Here is a 20,777-nt window from a genome sequence, read left to right as displayed (position 1 = left end):
TTTAAATTATTATTATACTTTAAGTTCTAGGGTACATGTGCATAACGTGCAGGTTTGTTACATATGTATACTTGTGCCATGTTGCTGTGCTGCACCCATCAACTCGTCAGCACCCATCAACTCGTCATTTACATCAGGTATCACTCCCAATGCAATCCCTCCCCCCTTCCCCCTCCCCCCTCCCCCCTCCCCATGATAGGTCCCGGTGTGTGATGTTCCCCTTCCCAAGTCCAAGTGATCTCATTGTTCAGTTCCCACCTATGAGTGAGAACATGCGGTGTTTGGTTTTCTGTTCTTGTGATAGTTTGCTAAGAATGATGGTTTCCAGCTGCATCCACCATGTTCCAAGCTGGCACTGATCAGCACCAGAGGTTAAGGTTTATCTGCAAAAAACCCATGGAGAACAATTTCCATAGCTTCTTAAAAAAATTTCCAAAAAATTCATAAAACAGCATTTAGAATTTCACCCTTTACATGCTCAGATACATAACTCAAGAGAGTGAATATACATTAAGGTCTGAACACTAAATGATTCATGTGTCCAATGCTGTGTCATTGAAAGAGTGTTGAAAATGGTTCATTAAGGGAATAGATATTATTCAATTAATAGAAATCACTTTATCAGATGGAGTTTCACAAACAGTAGTTCTCTCTTGCCCCATAAGCTGGAAGTGTACCATCAGCATTAATTCCACACTACACTGTTCTCTACTCACAGCTATTACAGAGGGGTATATCCTGTTCGTTTCCTCCAGTTCATTCTATTAACTGACACAAGCATGAAAACTTCTTAGGATTGATTGCAGTGCTACATTAGCTTGAAACAGGGCTGGCTTTAAACTTGTATGCTCCATTATGCTAAGCAGAAATACTGTTTTTCAGTATCCTGAAAGCAGTAGACTTCTAAATGGTCTACTTCAGACATTGTTAAGTACTTGAAATAGACTCTAATCTCAAACACAGAAATTATAATTTTTCTTTCATTACCTCAAAGCCGACAGTGAAAAACAATATTTGAGATTTTATTTCATATACTTTATTGATGTTATGAGTCAATAATGATGTGAACACGTTCTGAGAAATGCATTGTCAGATGATTTCCTCATTGTGCAAACATCAAAGAGTATACTTACACAAACCTAGATGGCATATCTTACTGTATACCTAGGCTATATGGTATAGCATATTGTTCCTAGGCTACAAACCTGTTCCTCACGCTACTGTACTAAGTACTATAAGCAACTGTCACACAATGGTAAATATTTGTATTTCTAAACATCGAAAAGATACAGCAAAAATACAGTACTATAATCTTATGGGACCACCATCATATATGCAGTCCATCATTGACTGAAATCACTATGCAGCACATGACTGCACTTTATTTTATTTCATTTACAAACTTGGAGACAACAAAGTATTAGTTTCAGGTTAATCATCATCAACTAGACTATGAACTACTTAAAGACAGGGTCTATAATCTGGTCATCTTTGTATCTATTGCATATTAAGTATACAGGCCATATGGAGCATAAAGAATCAATATACAAAGATTTCCACCAGTCATGTTTGAGTAATAAGCCTGTCTATGAAATGTTCATAATGTAATTTTCTGTTTACAAGACACATATATTCCCCCGAGTTCTGCAGGTATGGCTGAGTACATTCCTAACAGGCTGCCCACCTATAAATATCAACTGTAAACTCCTAAACTCACAGCAAAATATAAAAGTTAACTATCTGAAGCGCTGAAGACTGATCGAAAACAGGCGGATTCTGAAAGAAAGCTATGACTTCAGCAAAGGAAATACCCTGGGGTGAATTTACTCATTTTAGAGCTTTTGGCCTTAGTGGCAGAGATTGAGAAAACTATAGCGCTGAAAAGTGAGGGAGGAATACTAGAAAAGACAATCAGAGTTGCAGATCACCAAATACTATGTATAAAATCTTCCAAAATCTCTGGCTGGCCCCTGAATCATATGACAGAAATTAAACACAAAAAGGCAAACTAAGACTTGAACTCCTGCCCAATAGACACACAGTTTATACCCTAAATCCAACCAAGTTAATTAGCTGCTAAAACAAAAATATCAACATTCTTCCAAAGAAAGAAACAGAATCCAAGGTTTCTACAACGTACATTCACAATAGCCAGCATACAATCCAAAATTACTCAAGATGCAGAGGACTGAAGCAATATGACTCTTCATCAAGATAAAAGACTCCCAGTGCAAAATAAATCTAAGATGGCCAAGATTTAGAAGACTCAGAAATTAGTAGACAGAGATGTTCAAGGACCTATTTAACCATACTCAGTGACAGAGGAAAATAATACTTGCAATGAATTAAAAAATAGAAAATTCCAACAGAGAAAAAAATATTTTTACACACATACATGTGTATATGATTCCAACATAAATTCTGAAACAGATGATTACGATTCCTGATATAAAAAAATTACTTGGTGGGTTAACAGCAAAATGAAGACAGAAATGAATCATGAATTTAAGATACACCAGTAAAAGTTATAAAATCTGAAGGACAGGGAAAAAAAAAAACAGAGCCACAGAAACCTTTGTGAGAGTGACAAAAGGCTGAACATATGTGTAACAGAAATCTCAAAAGAATGAGAGGAGAAAGGATCAGAAAAATGATTGAAGTAGTAACTGAAATATTATGATAAAATGTACAAGTCCTTTTAAAAACAAATTTTTCACAAAAGATGTCATAGGAAATCTGTCTAGTGTCATATCAAAGATATTGAATTCATCATCAAACTCCAGGCCCAGATTGCTTCACTGGTGACTTCTATCAAATATTTACGAATAAGTAACACTAATCTGATATATGTTCTCTGAGAAAATGGAAAGAAACACTTATCCAGTCATTTTATGAAACCAGCATAAGACTAACACTAAAATCTGACAAAACTATTACTCTAAAAAATGTACAGGTCAGGCTGGGAGTGCTGGCTCCTGCCTGTAATCCCAGCACTTTGGGAGGTAGAGACAGGCAAATCACATGAGGCCAGCCTGGTCAACATGGAGAAACCTCATCTCTACCAAAAATACAAATGTTAGACAGGCGTGGTGGTGCATGCCTGTAATCCCAGCTACTCGGGAGACTGGGGCATGAGAATCACTTGAACCGAGGAGGTGGAGGTTGCAGTAAGTCAAGATTGCGTGACTGCACTACAGCCTGGGCAACAGAGCGAGACTCTGTCTCAAAAAAAAAAGGTATAGGTCAGTATCACTCATTAACATAAGATGCAACTGAATCCAGCACTATATAAAACAGATAATGTATCACTATTAAGTAGGGTTTAACCCAAGAATACAAAGAAGGTTTTAGTTTTCAAAATCGATCATTAAAATCTACCATATAAACAGTGTAGAGAAACACCTTGTGTTTATTTCAATAGATGTAGAAAGAGCATTGAAAAAAATTTACCACCCACTGAGGATCAGAACTCTGAGTAAAACTGAAGTAGAAGGGAACTTCCTCTACCCAACAAATGAAATCTACCAAAAAAACCTTGTAACTAATATTGCTCTTAATGCTAAAATAACTGCATGTTTTCCTCCTTGATTAGAAACAGGAATAATTTCTACTCTGCTCATTTGCCTTCAGCATTATACTGGAGATATTAGCCAAAATAATGCAAGTAAAATAATAAGATGCATAAAAACTGGAAAGGGAGAAGTAAACTGTTTAAGCGATATAATGATGTGTATGACAAATCCTAAGAAATCTACAAAACAACTTACTAGAAAAAGTGAATTTAAATTTAGCAAGGTAGCAGAAGTCATGGTTAGTATACAAAATTTTATATTAGAAAAAAACTGGAAAATAGAAATTTAAAAATACTCAATTTACGATAGTGTCAAAAAAAACACAAAATATTTAGGAATAAGTTTAACAAAAGATATACAAAACTCCTACCTTAAAAAGTACAAAATGCTGTTGATAGAAATTAAATGGAAGACTCAATATCGTTAAGATGTCAAATCTCCCACAAATTGCTCAACAGATGCAATGCAATTGCAATTCTAATCCCAGCAGATGGCTTTGTAGTAATTAACAAAGAAATTCTTAAATTTATATGTAATTGTAAAGGATCTAAAATATCTAAGTAATCCTGAAAAAGAAGGACAAAGGCGAAGGAACTATATTACCTAAACTCATGTCTCACTATGTAAAAACCTATAGTAATCAAGACAGTGTGGTACTGGCATAAGGATCCATAAATACATTAAAAGAAGTGAACTGAAAGCTTAGAAATATACCCCCATTTATATGCTCACCTGATTTTCTCATCAAAGGCACCAAAAGAATCAGTGGAGAGAAACATCTTTCAACAAATAGTGCAAGAAAAACTAGATAACCATATGGGAAAAAAGATGAACTTGAGCCTCTCTCTCATACCATATACAAAAATGCATTTGAGATACATCATAGACCTAAAAGTAAAAGCTACAATAACACTTTTAGAGAAAATACAGAAGAGTATCTTTATAACTTATAAAGAACTCTAACATTTTCTTGAAGTTGGCAAAGATTTCAAGATTCAAATACACGAATAGCCAGTAAGGATATGAAAAATTGCACAAAATCATCAATCATAAGGGAAATGCAACTTCATACCACAGGAAGATACCAATATACCATCAAAATAGCTAAAATAAAAAAGGCTGACAGCACCAAATACTGATGGGGGTATGAGGCGGCCACAACCACAACCTGCATACATTGTTTGTAGAAATGTTACAAAGTATAAGTGTTTTGGAAAAAAGTATGATAATTTCTTATAATACTAAATATACAACAATTTTCAGTACTGGGTATTTAATAAAGAGTTACAAACATATCTGGTTATGAAACAACTTGTACAAATAGCAAAGACATGGAATCAACCCAAATCCCTATCAAGGACAGGCTGGATAAAGAAAATGTGGTACATATACACTATGGAATACTATGCAGCCCTAAAGAGGAACGAGATCATGTCCTTTGCAGGGACATGGATGGAGCTGAAAGCCATTATCCTCAGAAAACTAACACAGGAACAGAAAAGCAAACACCACATATTCTCACTTATAAGTGGGAGCTAAACAATGAGAACACATGGACACAAGGAGGGGAACAACACACACTGGGGCCTGTCGTGGGAGTGGGGGGAGGGAGAGCAACAGGAATAACAGCTAATGCATGTGGGGCTTAATACCCAGGAGATGGGGCAAACCATCATGGCACACATTTCCCTATGTAACAAACCTGCAAGTCCTACACATGTATCCCGGAACTTAAAACAAAATACAACGTTAAAAAAAAAAAGAAAAAAAAAAAAAAAAAAGAAACCACGTGTATAAAAGTGTTCACAGCAATTTAATTTATAATAACCGAAAAATTAAAAGTGCCTGGACATACAGATAAACAACAATGATATATTCAGGTAACAGATTATTATTCATCAATAAGAAGAAATGAACTCCTAATATACACAACAGCATGCAAGAATCAGGTACATGAACATTCAGAAGAAAAACAAAGGAAAAATAGGATTTAAATAAAATATAAACAATGATATTGTGGGACCTTTATGTACCAAGCATTTAACACAGATTATCTCATTTAATTTTAAATCATCCAACCTCATATTACAAATGCGGAAACTGAAGTGGAAAAAAGCTGACCAGGTTTGCCAAAGTCACACTGCTAGTTTGACTCAAAAGGATAGATTTTCAGGACTCTGTAACTCACACTAAAGTTAAAGGGAAAAGATAGAATGACTAAATTTACTAAGTGTTTAATTAACTTTAAAAGTGTGTGTAGGGGGATGCTAAGAGGAAACACATCTCTAAAAACACCAAACGGGATACAAATTAAACACCTGCTCCCCTTTGATTCAGGTTAAAATATCAGCAGTGTAGACCTCACTGTCTTACCTTAGGGAACTGTTTTACAGGAATTAACACTTTCTGTCCCAGCTTCATGTTCTTATTAATCACCACATCGATGTACTTTTCTTCATCCTTGCCTTCTCCTTTTTGAAACTTTTCTATTTCTGTGGAGGCAAAAAGATAACCATGAAGTGTATTACTCTGAAATGCAGGGGTTGGGTGTTCTGGTTAGCTCTCTTGTGGCATGAAATCAACTACTACTGAAGTATGGACTATTAAATTGTGGCAACTGTTTTCAAGTACATTTCCTGTTTTATCAGTGATTCTTCATAAATGGAATAGATGCTGTATGATGGCTCCACAAAGTCAAATCTCAACTGCTCATACCAACAGAGGAGAACAATAGACCAGATAACAAACACAAAAATACGTTACTTCGGGTCTTCTGGATCCCTAGATAAGGCTGATCAAATAAAGAAGAAAAGCCATAAGTATTCACAGTTCAGTGATGCAAAGCGCTGAAACATCCCTATTTATCAATCTTGCCTGGCTTTTCAAGGCTTCTACAACTAAGAACTGATTCTGTGATGGCATTAAACACCCTACACAACCTTCCAGTAGCCCACCTCCCCAGTCAAATCTTCCCTCCTTACATATGACACATATCAACTATATGTCAAAGTCTTTACTAATGCTCTTTGCTCTACTTGTTATGATGATTTCATCTTCATCTCCTTTCGAGACTCAACCACATTAAATCTCATTTTCTGTGCAAGTGTTTCCTCAATGGGGTGGCAAGAACGGAAGAATCAATCACTCTCACCTGGATACTCACAAAGCACTTTATGTGCAACTCTACTACCACCCTTAGACGGAAAAAAAAATGTGCTACCTCTCCCATTAGAACGTACATTTCTCTCAGGTAAAATCTATTTATTCACTCATAAACATCTTCAACTAAGCAAGTTCCAGATCCTAGAACATTTTAGCATGAAGTTTAATTCACCCTACGGCGCACAGTATTTGGTTGTACAAGAGATACAAAATTAGGCGCTTGCATGACTGATGAATGAATGAGTACGTGAACTGTCACCTCTAGGGACCAACCGATAGACACCCAGGTTCAGAGAAGGATAAACAGCAGTCTGGAGAAGGTATCAGAGACAGCATCAGTTGTACAAAGGAATACACACATTTATCCATTTTGCTTAAGCTAGGAACACTTCAGAATGTTCATATGACACATATCAGCTATATGCTAATGTCTTTACTAACGCTCTTTGCTCTACTCGTTATGATGATTTCATCTTAACATTTAAGATGGCACATATTAATATGCCATCCCTGGACAAGATAACTCACATTCATTACATAATTCAATCCCCAAAACAGATGACAAAGTGGAGTTTCAAAGAGGTGACTTCACAATAAATGGCAAAGGTAAGATTCACCCTCAGGTTTGTTCGACTCCAAAGACAAGGTGCCTGTACAGTCTCCCCCACCACTTTGTATGTCACATCGACCAAAAGTAAGAAAGATGTTCACAGCGTCTTGGGGTAAATGAAAGATTTATTTAAAGCCGGAAGCTTCGGGCCTGAAGCAGCCAATGGGCTTCATAATTCCACTGAGGAGCTTTCACTCCATCACGCCATGCAGCCTCCCATTTCTAACTAAATGATTGTCTATTAAACAAAGGTTTTGAATGAGCAACAGACAATTATTACAATTTAAAGGACACTAAATGGGACATAAAAATTCTAAGATTCTCATTCAGATCTGCTAATAACTGTCTTTGCCATTAGAAAAAGGTACATCAGTTAGGATGCGGGTTCTTCATGTTTAAAATGAGAAAAGGGAACTAGAGTATCCAATGATTCGGTTCTAAAACCTTAGGATCTTGTGTGACTTACAAATGCTGACAAATGCTTGATGAAACTTTGGTCACTAATAGTAAGCAAGGTGCTTTCCTGAGTTCTGTGAGTCATTATAGCAAATTATCAAACCTGAGGGAGGCTCCTGGAAGCTCCAAATTTGTAGTCAGGCAGAAATCTGGGTAGCCTGGGCATTATACTGTGGCTGGCATCTGAAGTGGGGGCAGTCTTATGGGATTAAGTCCTTGATCTGTGGGGAGGGGAGGAGGCCTGATGCTAACCCCTGCAGTTAGCTTCAGAATTGAATTATTGGATACACAGCTGGCATCAGAGAATTGGTTAGTATATGAAGACACTATACAATAGGGATTAACAGTGATGTGGTGGGGGAGACGGAAGGAAGCAGGGTAGAAACTGAAGATAAGAAAAGGATGGCTAAGAGAAAACAGCAAATTATATCTGCAGCTTCTAATCAAAGCTTCCAAGAAGAGAAAAAGACTAAGTCACCAAATAAATGAATTAGTCATTTTGTTTGCTTTCTTGTACTACACTATGTTTTGATCCTGAAAAAGCAATTCTAAGTGGAATCTGTAATGGAAAATAAACACAGAAATACAAGGGTACCTTTAATTTTTATTGATTTTTTTCTATAAAAATAATACATGCACATGGTAAAAATTTAAAACAAAAATTTAAAACAATATGACAAGATATAAAATTTTTTTAAGGTTTCTCCTATCACTTCAACTCCAGAAATAATTATAATCAACTATTTTTATATACTCTTTCAGAAATTTTCCAAGAATAGACACACACACACACACAGTTTGAAAATTGTAGCACCAATGGTATAAATGAGCTACATTGGTTTTGTTTTCTTCAGTAAAGAGCAGTAAGTCTCACATCAGCTGCTCCGAGTATAACAATTCATGACTTCAACTTTAATTAGAAGAAAATAAATCCCATCTTTCATTATCTATTTATGCAATAATTAGAAATACCTTTGGCATAGTTAGAAGATTCAACAAAATCAGGTACACTGAAACGTCCTAAAATATTTTTTTTGTAAGGTATGTGTATGTGTGTCAAAATAGATTCAACTGTCTCCTTTCTTTTCGAATAACAAAGCAGTTTAGTAATTGTTGAAAACTCATACCAGATGCACAATATTTAAATCCACAAATTCAGAATTCCACGTTCTTCCTTGTATCAGTGTTATTTAACATTTTGACGTAAGAAAATCATATAGATAAGTTTTTAAAAATCAGGAATTATGTATTTTATCACATATTACAGTTTAAGATCATTGATGATTTTAAAAAGGAAAATGAAAGAAAATCTATATAAAATATCTAATTTCCTCTCTACATATACACGGCGTCCTACAAATCTTAAGTTGCTAGAACACACTGTTTCTATCTCAAATTTTGAATGGTGTTGGAATATTTTACTGTTTAAGGTTTTTTTAAAAATTTTTTAAGCCTGATGCCATATCAGAAGCATGTAGGTTTGCATTTAATGGGCCTAAAGCACCACACAACAACACAAAGAGCCCTGAGCCCATCGCTAGAGTCAAACAGACCTGGTTTAAATCATGACTGCTGTACTTTCCTCAGGCCCTGGTGCCTTCCAATATATAACTCAAAACTGGTTGAAACTTTTACTGTTTTCAGTAGATGCTGTTCAATCAACAATTTTTATTTTCTACTTGAGGATTATAAGTAGCTTAATGTTTTCTTTGAAATCCAGAAGTACACAAAATGGAGAATTGTACATAATGCACAAAAATGGAGAATTGTACAAAATTATCCATGAAATCTTGAGACAGCTGTCTCAAGGATTTATGCTTGTCCCTAACTGCGAGTTGCATATTCAAAAACCTCTGCTACCTCCCCTCTCATCCTCCCTGAGGGAGGAAAGATGCTTGAGAGCCACCAAGATGGATGTGACCCTCTAGTTAACTGTAGCAAAGAGAGGCCACCAATAGAGAAAACCCAATCAGATTTTCAAGGACAAATGCATAGGGGATTTGACTTTCACTAATCCCCAGATTACATTTGGTACCAAACAGCTTAATGTACCAATACCATCTCCTAGCTCAGAAATAATAAGCAAATGTGTGATTAAGGTTTTAGATAATGTAGGGGATTAAAATGCTATGTTTTCAAACCATACACACCAAACTTCTCTCACTGAAGAATTCTTGTTTTCAGTAATAATATCTATATTGTTTTTGTTTGTTCATTTGTTTTGCTTTGGTCTAGTACAGAACTTCCTAAGCAATGGCCTCTTTTCCTTTTTAATGTACAAGATATACTAAAGTCCACTAATCTTCTAAAAATAGCTTAAAAATCTCTGGATTTAAATGAGTAAAGTTTCCAATATAAACATTTTAGTAATGTAAAATTTTTAAAGTAGCTTCATTTCTCTCATATAATCAAACACACAGATTATTATTTTTCCTTTGTTCTAGCAACTTCATTTCTAGAAATTTAACCTACGTATATACTTAGATAGATGCGGAATATTACACACAAAATTATCCACTACAGCATTGTCTTTAGTATCAAAACACTGGGAACCACCTAAATGCCTATCAGCAGGAGCTGGGTAAGTAGGCTAGAGCACACCCTAGAATAAAATAGCATGTAGTTACTGCACAAAATGAGGAAACTTCACGTTCTGATAGTCAAATATCGGTACCAAATGCGCTGTTTACTTACACACAAACACACACAATGTAAGGAAAAAAATGTCTAATTTACTTATATGCACAAAGAAAATATCTCCCTATTGATAAACAGTTACACACCATGTGACGACGTTACAGTCAACATATATGACAGTGGTCTTGTAAGATTACAATGAAGCTGAAAAATTCCTACTGCCTAGTAATGGTTCAGCTGTGGTAACCTCACAGCACAAAGCATTACATGTCTGTGGCAATGATAGTGTAAACAAACCTTCCATGCTGCCAGATATATAAAAGGGTGCAGTAATGATCCAGTCCTTCATATTCACTCATCACTCAACCACTGACTCACCCAGAGCAACTTTCAGATCCACAAGCTCCACTCATGGTAAGGGTCCTATGCAAGTATTCCATGTTTTATCTTTTGTACTGTATTTTTATTGTGCTTTTTCTGTGTTTAGATACACAAAATACTTACCACTGTGTTACAATTGCTTACAGTACTCAGTATGGTAACATGTACTCTGGCTTTGCAACATGCTGTCTAGGTTTGTAGCCTAGTAGCAACAGGCTATATCACCTAGCCTATGTGTACAGCAGGCTGCACCATCTAGGTGTGTGTAAGAGCTATCTATGATGGTCCACAACAACAAAATCATCTAAGGATGCATTTCTCAGAACACAAATCCCTGTGGTTAAGCAACAAAAGATGGTATAAGAAACTAGTTATCTATTTGGCACGGAGAGAACAAAGTAGACGGGATACAGAAATACTTTTCATTGCATCTCTTCTTGCATTGCTTTAAATCTCTGAAGCATGTGAACATTTCACCCATCTAAAATGGCATGCAGGGGACAGGAGAGGACAAGGAAAAGAGACTAATAGGGTAGCCTGATGGGGCTACAGACTGCACACAGGAAAGCGGTTCATTTGTGGTGACACAGCAGGAAGGGCCAAAGCAAATATATACTCTGAGCTCTCTTCTCCCTCCTGCCAAGCTTCTGCTACTGACCACTAGTGGATAGCTCTTAACCCAGCTCAAAGCCAGAGGGTAAATATATCTATGATACTGGCTTTGTACCACGCTTATCAGCCTCTGGGCACAGAGAGGAGGACCTGATAAGGCAAAAACAACAACAACAACAACAAAACAACAAAACTCCAACCCTTCATCTTTAGTAAACACAAGGAATCTTTAAAAGGAGTTTCTAATACTTCCATTACATACAAAAGTACCCATCTGAGCTCACCACACATAAATTTACACAGCAAAATATTGAAAAAGAATGAAAATTATTTTAGAGGTCACTTATACCAGTAGTAATTAAATTATAATTATTATTTTGTTGATGACTCGTGAAGTACAGGGTTGTGTGTTTGACTTAAATTATCTCTTTATCCTAACAAATATATGATCTGTCGCCTGCATTTTACAGAGTGAGATCCTGAGGACTGAAATGGTTAAGAAGTTTGCAAAGGTTAGAGAGCTAATTAGCACAGTCAGAATTCAAATCTAGATATATCTGACTTTTTTTTTTAATTGTTATAAAAAACACAAACTTTATAGTCTTAACCATTTTTAAGTGTGCTGTTCAGTCCATCCACACTGTTGTGCAACAGATGTCCAGAACTTCTCTGTCTCACACAAGCGAAACCCTATGCACATTAAACTACTCCCCATTTTCCCTCCCCTCCAGCCCTTGGTAACCACCATTCTATTTTGTTTATATAAATGTGACTGCTTAGCTGTGTCATATAAGAGGAATCATACAGTATTTGTCTTTCCATGCTTGGCTTATTTCACTTAGCATAATGCCCTCAAGGTTCATCCATGGGGCAGCACGTGGCAGTATTTTCTTACTTTTTAAGGCGGAATAACATTCCACTGTAGCTATATAACACGTTTTGTTTATCCATTCATTGGTTGACAGACATTTGGAGTGTTTCCACCTCTTAGCTATTGTGAATAAGTAAAGACTATACCCTTTAATCTCTTTTTTCCTTCTTTCCTGAAGTGAGATGTGAAAATGTTCTAAAGCTGTAAATCACAAGCACTGGATGTTCTTAATGTAGCCACATCTGCTTACCCCTTCACTTTATTCTCCCACAGCCAAGTGATTCTGTGGGAAGCACTGCTTCGACGTATAGAGAACAGCTTGAACTTTCAGAACGTCAGTACTGGTGATCTTTAGTGAACTCTCAAAGTGGACTTAAAGGAATAGCTGAAGGAATTTTGTGTGACATCAGGGACAGTTCTAGGTCCAAATCCAAATGAAAATATAAATTCCACTAATGTCAAAATAAGCAAATTACAGAGTTAAGTGAGTACAAAGGAGTCAAACAGAAGCAATCTTTGCATAAAGTAGATGAAGAAAAAAAAAAAAAGAGGGGAAGAGGAGACATGACTGTAGCTCTTTAGTTGCTGAAGCCTAAGATGATTAAATAAAAAAATACTCTAAGGTCTTGCATGGTTAATGTAACTGGTCAATTTCCATGGTTTTAAGTTAAGGTAAAAATTGATGCTCTGGCCCCAAAAATTGAAGTGATAAAAATAATGGCAAAAGGGTCCACTTTCTGCATGCAAGGCACCTTTTGAACACTGCTGATTGTTGAGTTCTTAACTGCTAAGTAATAAGAAGAACTTTGTCAGTAAAAAACCTAAAACATAAAACCTCAGAGAGTAAGAGTCTTGGAAATAATGCAGCCAGATTCCAACTGCTTGAGTTTGAATCCCTGCTATGGTACTTAATTATATTGGCTGTCAGAAAGTAACTTAATCTAAGTCACAATTTCCTCATCAAAGAAATGTAGAAATAACAGCACCTGCCCCATAGGGTTTTTATGAGGATTAAATAATTTAATATTTGCAAAGAACAACAATACCTAGTCCAGTTAAGTTCTATATAGGCATTTGCCAAATACTGCACATGCCTATACTAGACAGTAGGTTCTTGCGGGGTGAGATTTTATCTAATTTAACTTTATGAAGCAACCCAGAAATGCAAGTCTGTGTCCAGCTCTTAATGAAAACATCAACATTCCCTTCACCCCACAGATGAATTGATAACATCCTTCACAATGACCTGTTTTGCTGTATAAAACTTGTACCACAACAGAATAGATTTTCATATACTCATTGTTCACACTTTCTGTGCCCGACAACAAGATGGTAAGATCATGGAAGGTTAAGAACATCTATTTATTCATTTTTGTTATGTCCTAACACTCTAGTATAGTGACTTAGGATAAGGGCTGCACAAAAGGTTACTAAATGGTTGACTAAATGAAAGAATGAATGAATGTTTAAAATAATTTAAAGGAGTACAATGAGTGTGTAAAGAGCTAGCTAGCAGTCACTGCTGAAAAGTGCTCTTCTAAAAACTGTAACTTGTTTTTAAGAGCTATTAATAGAAGTTCATAAAACGGTCAGAAAATAGCTGAATAATTCAAATCAGCCTGCACAATGACGTACTGGTGTGGAAATTAATAAAGTTAATAGAGTTACCCCCCACCCACTTTTCCAAACATCTTAACTCTTGTGTAAAGTTTAATTAAAGGACAGGCATTGGCCTGAATCTATAACAAAATGAGAAGCTCATATAAGATGCTCAACATTCAGAAATCTATTTCAAAGTAGTACAACAGTCCAGCTGGAGTATCTGAATTGTTTTTAAAAGAAATATAAAGAGTAATTACAGCCATTGTAAATTCTATTGGACAAATTACTAAAATGTTACTGTAGCTGCTAATCTGAAAAGCAATTTTTTAACCTTCAACATGATGAATGTTTTCACTAAAGAATTGTTTTATTTAAGCAATCCAAACCTAACTGAATACCCGTTACATTCAAACCAGAGTTGAACACACTGTAACTACCCAAACGAGATTGATTCATACAGCGCCTAATCTTGCAAATAGTCCATAAACAAATGACACAGCAGAGTAGATACATATCACTGTCTAATAAGGACAAATAAGCTCATCATAAATACACATAAACATACCATCTAGAGAGAAAGAAACCACTCGATACTCTAAATATTACAAATGCTTGGAAAACTGATTTTTATAAACACAAAGCAAATATTTGTATGTAAAATGTCCTTAAATATACATACAACACATAAGATTAAAACATACACACGAGAAAATGACAGTCAAATTTCCAAAAAGGAAGACAGGAGGAAAAGAAAGAATAATAATGAGGATGGAGGGGAGGATAAATTAATTAATTCTACCCACCACGGCTAATTAACGAAAATATTACAATGATAGCAGCAGCTGGAATTTATGTAATGACTATCTTCCAAGTAGTCAATGTGTAACACTGCTGCAAAGTAGATACAATGTTCTTTTACAGAAAGGAGATGACTATTTATAGACATCCAGTGACTGAGCTAGAGTCCCACATCCAACAAGAGATTCAGGATTCCAGCCCCAGGTTATCTGATTCCTATGTCCATACTTCCTCTACTTTCTTAGTATTACTGTAGCAGAGAGATCTTGATTTGGAGTGAGAAAAAACGTTTTGGATTATTACATTTTGGGGAAACTCACCAAGTTATTACAAGTATCAAAACAAATGTCTATGAAAGTACTTTGAAACTACAACACACAAAGCAAATATAGGTCTATTTAAAATACAATTCCTAATTTGTGATGGTTTATTTATACTGTTAAAAAAAAAAAAAACGTGGGGCAGGGGGGAGGAGAACCCAGTACACTGAGATGGCTCCAGAGCCTTGGGTTCATATGGAAGCAAACTGAAACCCAACTCAGAGTGAATGACCACAGACTAGGAAGAGAATACTTAAGCTTAACCAATGAGAAACCACCAACTAACCTGGAACTAGAGACTACCAATCAAAAACCATCAACTGGCCAGGTGCAGTGGCTCAAGCTTGTAATCCCAGAACTATGGGAGGACAAGGCGGGTGGGTCATTAGGTCAGGAGATCGAGACCATCTTGGCCAACATAGTGAAATCCCGTCTCTACTAAAAATACAAAAATTAGCTGGGCGTGGTGGCAGGTGCCTGTAGTCCCAGCTACTCAGGAGGCTGAGGCAGGAGAATCACTTGAACCCAGGAGGTGGAGGTTGCAGTGACCCGAGATTATGCCACTACACTCCAGCCTGGGCAACAGAGCGAGACTCTGTCTCAAAAAAAGCACCATCAACTATCCTCTAACTAAGGACTTTCCACTTTAACCAACCAAATATTTTCTTTGTCTTGCTTCTACAAACATTTTATGAAAGTTCTGCCCTCACTCTCCTTTGGTGAAACCCTGAACCACTTGAGCTCCGATGCTGCCCAATTCACGTCTGCTCAAATAAAGGCATTACAGTTTGACTGTGCCGAGCCAGGCCCTGTGGCTAACACCTGTAATGACGGTACTTGGAGAGACTAAGGAAAGAGAAGCACTTGATCCCAGGAGTTCAAGATGGCCTGGACAATGTCTCTACAAAAAATACAAATAATTAGGCATGCCTGTAGTCCCAGCTACTCTGGAAGCTGAGGCAGGAGAATTGTTTGAGCCCAGAAGGTCAAGGCTGTAGTGACCTATGCCTGCACCACTGCGCTCCAGCCTGGACAAAGAGAGAGACTCAGGTCTTCAAGGAAAACAAAAAACAAAACAAAACAAAAAAGAAAGAAACAAACAAAAAAACAGGAAAAAGAAAATTTCAGTGTACCTAAGTTTATCTCTCAACAGCTCTTACCTTATAGAATGGATTTCAAGAAAAATTTGTGACACCAAAATTATTCCAGAGAACCAAATCTAGATACATTTAAAAATTCCAAACGCTACTCAGAATTATTAACATTTTATAAAATTCTTAAGAAAACAAATGCTACCAGTGTAGCATTTGTCATATTAATTTCTCCTTAATTATATGTAGTCATTCACGAAATGAAAGGCATGATGACAGGGAAGAGAAACACAAAGACAAGACATAGTCATTCAATGCCTCAAGGAGATAAAAATGTATCCCTTAAACAAGGGGAAGTACTCAAAGGTCTTCACAAGTGAGTAGGTTATTGGATTTTGGTACTGTATTCTAACAATTTTAAACAAATTCATAAATTTCATAGGTTTGTTAAAATTGTAAAACAATAAGGACCAAAGAGTAGAAATTGAAGATGGGATGTTCCCTAAAACTGGTGGAAGGAATCTAACAAGTTGAATCATTATCATATTTAGACACTATACTGGAGGCTTTATAAACATTCAGTCCTCATAACTTCTCAGAGTGCTGGGACAGAAATTACCACTTCCTTTTTCCCACACCTAATAAATGGCAGAACTAAAGTTCAGTTCCAGCACTGTCCAACTCTCAAAGGTTTTGCTTGTTTCCCCAGATACCAAATTACAAAATGCTGGCTTCAAAACAAAATGAAATCCTCCAAGAAACAAGTCAATGAAACAAATTAAGTTTGACCTCCAATAAATATACGGAATTCTATCGGGATAGTCAACTGTATTCATTTAATGACTCCATTTACTAAGATATGTAAAAGAGGAACTCAAAAACATCATAAATGTACAATAGTACAAACTAAATTATATCATGCTATCATGTACAGTGGTGAGGATGACAAATGACTGAGATTGAGGTTCACCTACAGATTTATTGGTCCCAGTGGTGAATACTGGTGAATTTCTCTTCTAATGACTCATTTTTATCTGGTAGTCAGGAAAGTTCTGAAATAAATATTTACTGAAACTGGCTAGAAAGACTGGCTAAGTTTTTACTTAAATCAAAAATGACAAGGAGGAAGGTATATAACATAGAAAAAAAGAGACTAGGAGTTCCTGTCTTCCCAAACACACCAGTCCCTTAGCTATTCTGAATAATTGAGGATTACTCTTAATATAACCCAATGCATTTATCAAATAAACAATAAATCCACAGAATAAATGAGGTAACCAGTGCACTGGACTAATTCAAGTTAGTAATGACTTAAGTCACTAACTTTGGGAAGGAGGGGAGGGGAATAACTATTAAAGATTGAAAAAGGAAAATCTACATTTTTAGTTACACCTATGGGTTAAATCACATTTCTCACTTTTAATTGCAAACATCATTAAGTATACTTCAAAAGACCAGCTACCTTAAACAATTATCAGGCTCCAGAGGTCACCAATTAGAATCCTGCAAGGATTTGAATTAAAAAAGGTTTTATGATCAGGTGAAGTAATGATCCAAGAAAGAGATTAGTTCTGTTCAGACCGCACTCATTATAAAACCCGTTTCCTTTGTGTGAAGATTCAATGTCTTTCTCATTTATCCCGCTGGCATTATCACACTTTGAGATAGAAATATGACTGTACTAATGATATTCTATAACAACCATATAATACAAGCATCTTATTCTCTATTACTTTCAAATCTGATAGAACTACAAATGAATATTTTCTATTGGTTAGATTTACAATAATACACTGACACTATTTAAAATAAATTCAAAGTAGGATTTATCATTCTATGTCCATACATTTTTACATCAGTTTCTAAACCAGTCCCTATTTACACAGTAAAGGCTCAGAGTAAATTGAGGGTGGGAAAAGAACCTTAAGACATTAAATCATATTTTTCGTATGATGACATTAAAAGGGGGTCAATTTTATATAAAGAATTCTACTCATACTCAGTGTTTTTCTAAGCCACCTGAAAACGGCCAAACAGGCATAAAACACTTTTTAAAGGCAAAATACAATTACAGCAGAAATATACATCCTGTCACTCAGATTTAATCATGATAGGAAATTAAGACACTGATGAAAAATCAATTTGCACTGACTTTAATAGTCACAGCCTCTGTGGAAATGAAGTAACTCAGCATAGAGCCATAGAATTACTGAAAATGAGACCTGTCTTCTCATGCCAGTTTAAAGACAGGGAGTGTTATGCATACTAGGTCACTCTTCAGTCACATGTTACATATTGCTCTGCCTGGAGTCAGATGCTCTCTCTTCACAGTGGACATTCCCACTGGGGGTTTCCTTTAAGGGATGTTGTTGTCAAGTTAAATATAGACATTCACATTCTGAAGCAAGTTACACATTAAAAATATGTAGGTATTTCGTTAAAAACATAAGTAAGTACACCACGGCCGGTCAATGGCATTTGTTTTCATTTTGTCCTTTGACCATAAAGTGTTTAGTTAAAAAATTACGCATTCTAGAGGGTTCCACTTGCCAAATCTACTGAAAACTGACTGATCTACTTTAAGGCTAAATTTACAGATTACTAGTCATTTCACACGGCCTGTCTGGGCAAATGAGACAGAATCAAAGACTAAATACAGACCTTTACTTTGACTAAAACTAACAGAAAGTATCTTAGATGGATATCTGACTGTCTTCTATTCTCATCTTAAAAATAGGAGGTGGAATAATTTGATGATCTATATTACACATGAGTAGCTCAGATAGTAACACTAAGACTGATAACATGGCCAGGAATCTAGAAAAGTATTCCATTAGATTCGTTTGAAGAATTTGCCAGTAATTACGGGAACTATGGTTGCCAGCTCACCAAAGGTCCATGATACCTAAACAAATACAGAATATATCTGCAGTCTCACTATTTATTTGGGGTGGGCAGATAATTAGGAACAAAGATGTCTACAAAGACTCCACAAGAGAGGTAATAATAGAAAAAAGTTGAAGAGCACTGCCTAGGAAAGCCAGCTGAAACAAATGAAAATGTTTATCCTACAGGATAGATGATTCAGGAAAGAATAAAACTTATAATACAAATAGTTTTGTATATTACATAAAAGAAAGGGTTAGATCTGTCAGTAAAAAAAAAACCAATGGTACAATTAGGTCCAAAGATAGAAATTATAGAGAAAAGAGGTCCAGTACAAATTACTGAGTTGAAGATTCTAACAATAAATTTGACCAAAGATGGAACGAACCATCTTTAAAATATTTATAAGTTCAGCTGGGCACGGTGGCTCACGCCTGTAATTAGAGCACTTCGGGAGGCCGAGGTGGGTGGATCACAAGGTCAGGAGTTCGAGACCAGTCTGGCCAATATGGTGAAACCCCGTTTCCACAAAAAATACAAAAATTAGCCAGGTGTGGTGGCAGGCGCCTGTAGTCCCAGCTACTTGGGAGGCTGAGGCAGGAGAATTGCTTGAACCTGGGAGGCAGAGGTTGCAGTGAGCTGAGATAGCGCCATTGCACTCCAGCCTGGGTGACAGAGTGAGACTCCATCTCAAAAAAAAAAAAAAAAAGGAACATTACAGAACGAAGGATCCAATCATCTGATGGAAGGTTGGACTTGGAGGTTCCTTTCAACCCTGAGAGTTACACACATTTTTATCATCTGTCCTGCTGACTACCTTAGACTAGCTTCTTAGACTAGATGATGACTAACAGTTATTCATCATCTTATCCCCAGTCACTAGTTCTGCACCTTGAATAGAACACACATTCTGAAATTTTTGTTGAGTGAATACAAGTGAATAAATGATATTCTTCATGAAAAAGCATGGTGAGACTTGATGAATGTTTAAGAATACCCAAGGTTTGAATTAACAAAAGTGGAAGTCATCTTTCATTTCCACAAACAAGCCATCTATGCCAGTTATTAACCTATGGTCTCTTAGCTCCACACCTACCTGCCTATACGCTGTCCTGGAATGCTGGGTAGAGATTCTGAAGACCTCATTTCTCCTCTGCCAGTGGCAGAACCTATAAGGTCTGCCAATTGGGCATGTGAGGTAGGGGGCTTATTCCTTCCCACTGTGTTTCCAGTTCCTGGCAGCAGACCAGTGATGGTTCTAAAGTCTAGCAGTTACAGCGATTTTTTTATCCTGCATTCCCAGAACCATGCTTACCATACCTCCCTCAGCAAGCCAGGACCCATTTCTCAGAGGTCTGAGTCCCAGCCCTGTGAGGACCCTCTTCAAGCTCCTGAGGTAACAATACTAAAAGGGTCTCGGTCCCACTTCCTCCAAATTACTTATTTTGCTCTTCCAGCCTCGAGGGTGATGGCTTGTTGCTAACCTTTCTTTACTATTTCTGTGTTGCTTCAGTACTCCCCATTTGCTTTTTGGGTCAACCAGAACGTGTCTAACCCATTCCTGCTATTCAATCTTCTCTGCTAAAATACCTGGCATGATTTCTGTTTACCTGATAGATATACCCTCTTGGTAAATTTCTGAAGTCTAGTGGAAAGTACCTGGGAATCATAGCAGGTGGGAGGTCTTAAGTACAACGTGCCAGTTAGTATGCTAGGCCTGAAGGAGATCCCTCAAGGGTCCCAAGGGACCACAAGCAGGGCAGGGAAGTGGTAGACACA

General features: G+C 36.6%; 1 protein-coding gene across 3 annotated transcripts in view; it reads right to left on the bottom strand.

Moving 5' to 3' along the window:
* The window catches only part of KHDRBS3 (KH RNA binding domain containing, signal transduction associated 3), a 201,299-nt gene that overhangs the window by 126,789 nt on the left and 53,733 nt on the right, over positions 1-20,777 (bottom strand). For all 3 annotated transcript variants that reach the window (XR_013396975.1, XM_028852934.2, XM_028852937.2), the window contains exon 2: positions 5,946-6,064. Coding sequence is in view for 2 of the 3 variants with exons in the window: in XM_028852934.2 (XP_028708767.1) it covers positions 5,946-6,064 (119 nt within the window). In the remaining variant the exon portion in view is untranslated. The remainder of the gene's footprint in view (positions 1-5,945; positions 6,065-20,777) is intronic.

This window comes from Macaca mulatta, chromosome 8 (assembly GCF_049350105.2).
Source record: "Macaca mulatta isolate MMU2019108-1 chromosome 8, T2T-MMU8v2.0, whole genome shotgun sequence".
In the NCBI taxonomy this organism is placed as follows: domain Eukaryota; kingdom Metazoa; phylum Chordata; class Mammalia; order Primates; family Cercopithecidae; genus Macaca; species Macaca mulatta.
This window is presented reverse-complemented; position numbering and strand designations above follow the sequence as displayed.